Below are 10,395 nucleotides of genomic sequence, written 5' to 3' on the forward strand. Positions count from 1 at the left end.
TTTTAGGTACACAATGGATTGGACTAACCCATTCACTATCCGAGATAGGATAAATGATTCCATTGTCTAAAAGTTTAGCAATCTCATTTTTGACTACTTCTTTCATATTCGGATTTAAGCATCTTTGCCTATCCGCTTTAGGTGGCTTATCTTCTTCTAAGTGAATTCTATGCATTACAATACTAGGATTAATTCCTTTTAAGTCTGAAATTTGCCATCCCATACTTCCTATCCTATTTCTAACAACTTCTTTCAATTTTTCTTCTTGATCATTTGTTAACTTGTTAGAGATAATTATAGGTAGAGAATCGCCTTCGCCTAAGAAAGCGTATCTCAAATGGTTTGGTAACTCTTTAAGTTCTAATTTAGGGGGTATTACAATTGAAGGCGGAACTGGTCCATCTTCTCGAATCAAAGGTTCTGGGTCCTTATCTTCTAATTCTTCTCCCATATAGGTTCTATAATTTCTTCTTTTTGAATAATGTCATTGACACATTCTTCAACTAAGTCAAGTTTCATACAAGCGAATTCCTCCATAGGATATTTCATCGCTTTGTTCATATTAAACTCGATCGTATCCTCTCCTATCCTTAAAACTACTTTCCCTTCTGACACATCAACTAGAGCACGTCCCGTGTTCATAAACGATCTACCAAAAATTAGTGGAAATTTAACGTCATATGCAAAATCTAATATAACGAAATCGGTAGGAAAAATAAATTTGTCAACTTTAACTAAAACGTCCTCAATTATACCATATGGTCTTTTAGTGGTTTGATCCGCTAATTGCAAAACCATATTGGTACGTTTGATATCTTCTTCTAAACCTAACTTATTAAAAATAGACAATGGCATTAAGTTTATACTTGCTCCTAAATCACAAAGACAACTTGGGAATTCAATATCTCCCAACTTACACGGAATAGTAAAACATCCGGGATCTTTGAGTTTAGTGGGCAAATTGCTTAACACTATTGAACTACAGTCCTCAGTTAGCGAAATGGTTCCTTCCCAACTAATCTTCTTTGAAATTAGATCTTTTAAGAACTTTCCATAGTTAGGGATTTACGTAATTGCATCCATAAACGTCTAATTAATGTGTAAATTTTTAAGTTTATCCAAAAATGTTAAAAGTTGTTTGTCATAGTCCTTATTTCGGACTTTGTGTGGAAAAGGTGGTTTGGGTACAAATGTTTTTGTACTTGAGTCAATTGGTGAACTTTCTGTGTTTAATGTATCTTCTTTGGATTTTGGTAAATCAGTTCCTAGTAAAGTTGGATCTCCGGGCATTTCCGGACCTTTATAATTTTTCTCTGAACGAATAGTGATAGCCTTTACATGATCTTTCAGATTTACTTCCGTATGGCTGGGAAGACTTCCCTCTTGAACCTCTAAATTATGGATGCTAGATGAATGGTTTTTAATAAGCTGATCAAATTTATTCTCGACCCGTTTAAAACCATCGTCGTGATTACTTATTTTTCCACTGATAGCATCTATGAATTTGTCGATTTTAGAAGATAAAGTGCTAATCGTATCTCTTGATTGATTTTGATAATTATTCGTACGATTTTGATTAGCAATCACATTATTATTATTATTATTATTATTATTATTATTATTATTATTATCTTTCCAGTTAAAGTTAGGATGATTCCTCCATGTAGAATTATAAGTATTAGAATTAGGATTATTAGTTTGGTTTTGCCCTTGGACAAAATTTACTTGTTCGATCTCACTCATACCTTCATAATCCACATCTGTTTGGATTGGATTACCATTAGCATCGCATGGTGCCATAAACTTGTCAATTTTGTGCGATAAGGTAGAAAATTGGGCTTGTAACATCGCGACTCGATCAAGATTCATTATACCTTTAACTGATGATGTGGTTGAGGATGATGGTTTTGCCACCGGTATGTGTCCACGTTCCGTGGGCCATATACTGCTGTTGATTGCCATTTCCTCCAAAAGTTCTCTTGCTTGGGCTGATGTCTTCTTCATAAATAACTCTCCCGAAATAGCATCTAATGAAACTCTAGTTGTGGGGTTTAATCCATTATAAAATGTTTGCATTAAAAGTGCATCGGGCAATTGGTGGTGTGGGCGTAAACGTTGAAGTTCTTTAAAACGTTCTCAAGCCTCATAAAGAGTTTCATTATCATTTTGAGAAAAAGAAGTTAACTCTTTTATGACTCTTGCGGTTTTTGCTAAAGAAAAATATTTTGATAAAAACGCTTGGGCTAATTGGTCCCAAGTTTCAAATGTTGCGCCTGGCATGGAAGTTAACCACTCTTTGGCTCTATCCTTCAAAGTGAAAGGAAAGAGGAGAAGTTTGATTGCTTCGGCAGTCACATATGTTATTTTAAAAGTGTCGCAAATTTCTAAGAAATTTGTCAAATGGGTGTTAGGATTTTCGTTAGGTAACCCATAAAATATTACATTATTTTGAAACATATTAAACAAAGTTGGCTTAATTTCAAATTGGTTTGCGGTTATTCTGGGTCTAACGATACTATTGGTTACACCGGCCACTCCTGGCCTAGCTTAATCCATAAGTGTTGGTGGGTTTGCCATATTTTCTGGCTCGGAATTTTATTTGTTTTTCTTGTCTTTCTTTTTCTTTTTAATGGTCTTTTCAATTTCTGGGTCTAACGGATTTGGTGGTGTGCCCGAACTTCGAGAGCTGCGCATGAACTTGAAATTTTTGCACGAACCAAAACTACCTTCAAAATAGAATTTGAAAAATAAATATATTAGTAAATTAAAATTAATAAATTACAAAAGTTAAAATAAGTATGTATAAACCTAGATTCGAAATAAAACACGAAAAATCTAAATTTTTGTTAAAAATTTTGGCGTTCCCCGGCAACGGCGCCAAAAACTTGTTGAGCGATTTCCACAAGTGCACGGTTTCACTTGTAGTAATAAAAAGATATCAATCCCACAGGGAACGTTTTTCAACAAAAACTTATTTATTTGTAGTTTAAATACGACTTAAGGTTTATAGAAATAGATAATCGTTATTTGAAATTGGTTTTGAGATTAATAGAATAAGAATTAGGTTGGAATATGTAGAATGTTAGAAATCAATTCTGTTTTAAGAATGAATTACAAAACAGAAACGTTTAGTGTTTAAAATAAGAGAATAATTGTGTTCCTTTGCATTAAGCAAAGAAAACAACTTTACACTTTGTATAAATTATAAAAATGTAATAAAGTAAACTCCTTCAATTAAAAGGCTTTGAACTGCAAACAATCCTCCTACGGTCAGGTTAGATTTCTACCTTAACCAAATTAACACTTATTTGCATAAGAATTAATTTGCCTAAGTGTTCAACAAAGTTCCCTTGTAAAGATATTGAATTCAACTACGTCTTAATGAAAACACTAGAACTCACTTCAGATCATTTACCATAAGTGCTACATAAAAATTTATTGAATTGCATGAACTTTGTTAGATGAAGTATGAATTTGATACAAGTTTACAGAGAAAAAAAAGCATGGAAGCATTCAAACGACATTCAAGTTTCGGGTCGTCAATCCTTTCCTCAAACCTCGCTAGAGTTTGTCAGGCTCGTGGGTCGAATCCGCTAATCTTCTCGCTGAATCTTCGGAATAGAGATGGGTCGTCAACTACCAGAATGTAAACTAATATAAACTGATCTTAATCTAAATCTAAATATTACTGTGTATGTAATTATTTGATAAACAATGTGTGTACATCATATTGCTTTTACAAAAATCAAACTACTAACTCTAAATCGTTTGACTCAGAATTTCTGCATTAATTCTGTACTAAATCTTAACTCTAAAAAATCATATATCAACTCTGAAACTCTTTATTTATAGATGTTGAAGGGTCGAATCTAAGGGACGTGTCTTCAGCGAAAAGACATTCTTATCCAATCGAACGGACGCGTTTCTTTGAAAATGAACATGTGTAAATTGTGCTGCCTGAAAATCTGAACTTACCGAGAATTATAAATTCTCGGCCGAGCGAAATGAAAGGGAAGGATGCCTAGGAGACGCGTGTCGTGACCGAGAATGGAGGATTCTCGATCGCGACACGGGTAATTATTTCCGTCTCCGACTTCGTTCCTCGTCCTTGTTTCGGTGCGTTTGATTTTCGTCGTCTTTGACTCCTTTTGTAGGGTTTTTCGTCGTCTTTGACTCCTTTTGTAGGGTTTTTCCTTCGTTTTTGACCTCTTTTCATTCCTATTTGGATTTTACCAAATATTTAGGTTCCTTGCATGAAAGAAATATATTCGGACGTAAAAGTACTCTAAATAGATATAAACATCACAAATTCGTAGCAAAACTGATGTAAATAATGATGATATTTTAGGTATATTTTGGGTTTAACATTAATCTCGTTTTACCCTTTCTCCATTCTAAGACCCTTCACTTACCCACCCACATTATAAATATGAAGCGTTTAACAATTCTCAAGAGTCCACAATCCAACACTATACTTACTCTAGTTATATCGAGCATAGATAGACGTATAAGGAACCTCTATCTTGTGTTGAGTCGCAAATTTCCCGATTCCGGTGTGAGGCACCCAGGTGGCTTATCAATATATATGCATGTCTTGACCGTCGACAATAGACTGCCGTGATGAATGGCCCTCCAAACACCCCTTATGAAGGAGGTGTATTCATAGTCCACATGGACTTCCCTGTCGATTTCCCCTCCACATCTCCAGTTGTAAGAACATGCATGAACTTATTAACACACAGGAATCAGTTCATATATATACAAATAAACTTATGACATTACTATTGTTCGCAGGTCATATTCAGGACCAAAATTTATCATCCTAATATCGGTCCCTTGGGGCATGTATCTATGCCCCAGCTACTTGATCACCCTTCCCATAGTATTTCCACGGTAAGATGATGATATAAATCTATGCATTTGGGGTCTAATTTATCTATTTCATGTTTGGGGTCTAGTTTATCTACTCATGTTTGGGGTCTAATTTAATTTATCTATGCATTTTATAGCTGCTGTGGAATATTTATGGACTGCTGGTGGAGCCCTTCATTGAGGGGCCATTTCCTAGCCGAGAGCAAATTGTTGAACGATACATCAGCAACAGGACAGGTTATGTAGCAACTGCCAGGAGATGGACTGAAGAGTATGCATGGGATATATGATGTGCAAATAGCAAGCAAGGGGGAAATTATGATGTGACGTGTGAATAGTGTACAAGGGGGGTGTGATGTGCGAATAGCAAGGAGATTCGGATGCCGGACAACCATTGAGTTGGATGGTGTGGACTACTGGATGGGTATAGAGCCAACCTTAAAAAACAGAATGATTACTGATTACAAATCTACTTGGTAATCAATCTGATCTTCAATGTTGGCTTCATGCCCCTCCAGTATTTGACGCCATTTGACTCTAATAGTTCTCCATCATCCAGATATCCTTGGTTACCATCTGCACATCATAAGCATGCAAAGGGGGCGTGATATGCGAATAGAAAGGAGATTTGGATGCCAAAGAAACACTGAGCTGGATGGTGTGGACTACTGGATAAGCATAGAGCCATTCTTGAAGAACAGAATGATTATTGATTACAAACCTACTTGGTAATCAATATGATCTTCAATTTTGGCTCCACGCCCCTCTAGTACTCCACTCCATCCAGCCAGCTCTAGTGTTTCTTTAGCATCCAAATCTCCTTTTTTGCTATTCGCGCATCACGCCCCCCTTGTACGCTATTCGCACGTCACATCATAATGCCCCCTTGCACACTATCCTTTTTTGATAGGCAATACAAAGTAGACAACTTATTCAAGTAGACATATATATGTATATTCAAGTGACGCATAACATGCTATAACAAAGTAGTCAACTTATTCGTTTATGTCTATTCCTAAATTGATATGAAACATATGTATATTTAAGTGACACATAACATGCTACATGCCCAATAAACATTCATACACAAACTGAATCAGTTCTACTTCCTAAAGAGAACATAAAACAAGGCAACATGCTTCATACATAGACACATACACATTCATATCTACATGCCAAAATGAACATTAATAGCAATGCACATAAATAACCCTTTACATGCCAAAGTGAGCACTATGATGAAGTATGCGATGCTCTAGCCACAAGTTCATAACTTATGCTGATAGCATCAAAAACCCATCACCATTCTGAATGGTTTCAATCAGATAACAAGAGAAGTGGAAGATATATTATAAACCTAACTCATCAGCATAACTCATGTTTAAATAGAAAGGAATCAGGCAAGTTTATCATTTTCAGCTTTGAGAGTATGCCTAATCACCTTCCTAGTACAGAAATGCTCACTTGTGTCGCACTTCTTGTGTCGCGCTTGAAGAGAAAGCGACACAACAGAGTAACTAGTGTCGCGTGTTCTGTAAACGCGACACAACTAAGTATTCTGTGTCATCACTTGCGTCATACTTGAAGAGCGTGCGTCACAAACGAGTTACTTCTTGTATCGCCTGTTTTACAGTGTGACACAAGAGCAAACTTGTGACGCGCCTTTACCAAAACGACACAAGGAATGTGTTATTTTTGTGACACACTTTTATAAAAGCGACACAAAAAGTGTATTATCTTTACATTCACATCGTTTTTTATTTATCAAAATGACTCCGGTGCATTTAAAAATTAAGGGTCTAATCTATTCTATTGAAATTCGACCGACTTGTTTTATTTGTCTCCCTCGTTTGATTCCTCTCGACTCTTCCTATTCTCTCTTCCATGGATGTCTTCTCCCATCACTACCTTCTCTGCTTTTGTGATGAGAACCATCGATTCTCACCATTCCGGTTATGTCCTTTCTTCGCGAACGGTATTAATTGTTAACCCTAATTCTGAATTTCTTTTATTTTGATTTTAATGGTCACTGCTCAAAGTTGAAACTGCTCCTATGTTTTTTGTTGATAAATCCTGCACTCTTGTTAATTTGCGAGTATTTTTGGGTTAATTAGAGGGAAAGCTTTGGTTACTCTTTTGGCTGATGGAATGGCTAATGGTAAAACTGGATCTTAACTTCAAGCCCTTGAGGATAACGACACGCTTGAGAAAAAGCCCAATTGTACCTCTCCCTTCCCCATGGCTCAGTCTCTGGTTCGGATCAAGGACCCTAATAACCTAATTCGATCTATCTTCCTCAATCCTTTTACAACAATCTTAAAGGTCTGTGCTCTTAATCATAACTTCTTTACCATGCTTTCTTTCATTTTAGGGATTTCGGTTGGTGCCAAATTCGCTTAATCGTTTTCGCTAGATCGGTCTTGATTTTACAATTCGGGGTTTGTTTCATTTTCAGACTCATTTTCTTGATGATTATTATTATTCTCCTGCAACAAACCAGTTTTCGATTCAGGATCGTCGAGTATGTATTGTTTTGATTTAATTTTGTGATGTAGTCCGATGTGTTTTTCTAGTTGTTAATCTCTATTCGGCAACAGGTTGGGGGAAATCCATTTTCACAGCTAGGATTTTCTTCAGCCAAAGAGACTGAGTCTCCAAGATCTGTGAACCCTGTTTTTACAAAAACTCGAATCCGATGGACTCAAAATCTTCATGAGAGATTCGTTGATTGCGTAAATCGCCTTGGAGGTGCTGAGAGTAAGTCCTCTTTTGTTTCTCCTTTCTGTAACTCATTTTTACTTTTTTGGGTCTAAACAGTCGGAAAAAAGTATTCTGTTAGGATTGAAAAATATCAGCTATAAAATTCAATTGCAGAAGCAACGCCCAAGGCAATACTGAAGCTGATGGGTTCAGAAGGATTGACTATCTTCCATGTCAAGAGTCATTTGCAGGTATTATTTCTACATCCATGACTTTTCAATAATGCTCCGTTCGTGATATAAAAGTTACTGAGCTTTAATTAATTGATTTAATTTGTTTGCAGAAATATAGAATTGCAAAGTACATGCCAGACCATTCACAAGGTAATTTAAATAGCTTATTATATATATGATTACATAATTTAATTTAATGTGACAGAAGAAGATATTTACTATATCTGCAGGAAGGTTTGAGATAATCTTTCGATATTGGCTTATAATGGTTCGCCTTCTTTCAGTTGGGATGCTTCAGGACAGATGAGGGATTTCATACCGAGAATTGCAAAGCTCGGTTTCTGTTGGCAGTTCATAACACTTGCAGGTTCATGTTGATGCTCTTGTGATTGATAAATTTGCTAAGCACTATGCAAAGAGGGGAATGCTGGCATATCTGGAGAGGATCCAGAGGGAAGAGAGAAACAATGGAGTCGACACTCTTTCCCATCAGAAATGGTCAGGTGCCAACTTTTATGACCATTACCTCAAGACCGTCCAGGGAGGCATGTCTTCAACTGCTGCCATGGGGAAAGGTAACTAGATGTAACTAACTGGAACAAGGAAGCTCGCTCTTACAGGTTTTTGACAATAAAATATATTATATGTTATGTTTGCAGGAGTGACAGAGGAGCAATTCAAGGAGACATGTACAAGGGCAGGAGTAACAGAAATGGGCAGTGCAGGAAGTGAAGTCATGGCAAGGGCTAGGATGTAGTATGTGTATAGTTCCAGTTCTTTTATTTCATGAACTCGAAAGTCAATAATTTGCATTTGCTGCAATAGTTTGATCATTTTTGGATTCTGTCTTTGTTTGTGAAAAAGATAATATCCACATGACATGCCTATGTCACCTATCATGTTGAAATACAATGAAATGTCTTATTTTTCTATTTTTTGGTTCATCCAAAATCAAACAAATTGTTAATATATTTTGAATATGTATGTATTTATGTAAAGTGGTACTTGTAGTTTTATGTGTATGTTCTATAATATCATGTATAATCAAATAAATTTTGATTATAAAATTTTATTACTTTTGATTATAAAATTTTATGTTAGATGCTGGAAAAATTTGTAAATTTTTTTTAAAAAAATATCAATATTTTGTGTCGCACGTGAGGAAGGAGCGACACAAAGTGTACCAGATTAATCGGGAGCTTGAATCGCGCACTCTAGAAGTGTGTCACAAGAGTTATCACTCTATTGTATCGCGCGCGTGACAAGTGCGACACAACAGATGAGTAGTTTGTGTCACTCTCAAGAGCGATGCAAAGTTCTTGTGTCGCACCCCAGGTGTGTCGCACAAAAGTGCGACACAATAACCTGAAAAAGTGCGACACAAGTAAGCATTTCTGTACTAGTTAACAGAATATCAAGTAGACAACTTATTCGTGCATGTCTATTCCTTACTTATTCATGACATTTTCAGCTTTAAAAGCATGCCTAACATACTATAACAAGCTTAGTCATAAACTTGTGTTGTTAGAATCACTATGTACCTGCCTAAAGCCACCACTATGTACCTGCCACTTGGATTGTACAGTTCATGATGAAGTTAGCATGGCGATGAAGTGTATTATACTGTCACCATAAGCTTAGTCATAAACTTGTGTTGTTAGAATTATACAACTTCATCACCATGTTAAATACTTTTCCATAAGCATAACAAGCCAAGTGACATGATACATAGTAATGGAGATTTAGGTTGACCATATGACTATGCTTCACAAAACATATGTTGTAGGCATGAACATTATTTCACTCAATGAACATTTATAGCATAAGAGTATGGCCAATCACAACAACATCATACATGTAACTAATCAGCTACATGCCCAAATGAACATTCGTACACATACTTAATCAGTCTAGCTTCCTAAACAGAACATCAAACAAGCCATGTTTCATAGACATACACATATCAATCACTTCTAGCAGTAGGTGTAAGAGTATTGCCAATCACAATGAACATTCAAAGCTTTAGAGTATGCCTAATCAGCCACATGCGTAATGATCATCATACATAAACTCTACGAGTCCTAGCTTCCTAAATAGTTATATCTAACCAATCAGTTCATACCAATCATTTCATCATCACCCACAACATCATACATATATGTAATTGTTCAGTTCAAACCCACATAACAATATATATACATACTCAATCACTTCTAGCTTTCTAAGCAGAACATCAAGCATGAACAAGCTAACATGCTTTATATACATACACATACTCATTCAAATAACAAGCCAAGTAGAAGATATATTGCAAACCTATCTCAGCAGCACCACCCACAACAACATCATACATGCAACCAATAAGTTCAAACTAACATAACAACAATATATACTCAATAAGTTAAAAAAATCTTTCCATATGCTAAACACAATTACTGATTAATCTCTTCAGTCAGCCTTCGCATGTAGCATTCTTACTATCCCTGCAAATATTATGTTCAAATAAAAAGAAATCAGAGCATCTTCAGCAACCGACATTGTATGGCCCTAGGTTAAAAAATATAAAGACCCAAGCTTTTCAGTGGGGAAT

General features: G+C 35.9%; 1 protein-coding gene and 1 non-coding gene across 5 annotated transcripts; both read left to right on the forward strand.

Moving 5' to 3' along the window:
* The first annotated feature begins 2,092 nt into the window (after positions 1 to 2,092).
* On the forward strand, positions 2,093 to 2,199 carry LOC136216093 (small nucleolar RNA R71). The gene has a single exon (XR_010683086.1). It is a non-coding gene; the product is annotated as a small nucleolar RNA R71 (small nucleolar RNA).
* A 4,506-nt stretch (positions 2,200 to 6,705) lies between these two features.
* On the forward strand, positions 6,706 to 8,737 carry LOC136214030 (myb family transcription factor PHL5-like). Of its 4 annotated transcripts, none has more exons than XM_066002855.1 (8): positions 6,706 to 6,847; positions 6,987 to 7,194; positions 7,328 to 7,393; positions 7,470 to 7,629; positions 7,747 to 7,823; positions 7,916 to 7,955; positions 8,036 to 8,380; positions 8,465 to 8,737. In XM_066002855.1, the coding sequence occupies exons 2-7, from the start codon at positions 7,111 to 7,113 to the stop codon at positions 8,110 to 8,112; spliced, it is 504 nt and encodes a 167-aa protein (XP_065858927.1). In that variant the 5' UTR covers positions 6,706 to 6,847; positions 6,987 to 7,110; the 3' UTR covers positions 8,113 to 8,380; positions 8,465 to 8,737. The 4 variants fall into 4 exon arrangements, with proteins under 4 accessions (XP_065858927.1, XP_065858929.1, XP_065858928.1 ...); XM_066002857.1 differs by having other exon boundaries at positions 8,090 to 8,380; XM_066002856.1 differs by lacking the exon at positions 7,328 to 7,393 and having other exon boundaries at positions 7,446 to 7,629.
* Positions 8,738 to 10,395: the final 1,658 nt, after the last annotated feature.

Source organism: Euphorbia lathyris, chromosome 1 (assembly GCF_963576675.1).
Source record: "Euphorbia lathyris chromosome 1, ddEupLath1.1, whole genome shotgun sequence".
In the NCBI taxonomy this organism is placed as follows: Eukaryota; Viridiplantae; Streptophyta; class Magnoliopsida; order Malpighiales; family Euphorbiaceae; genus Euphorbia; species Euphorbia lathyris.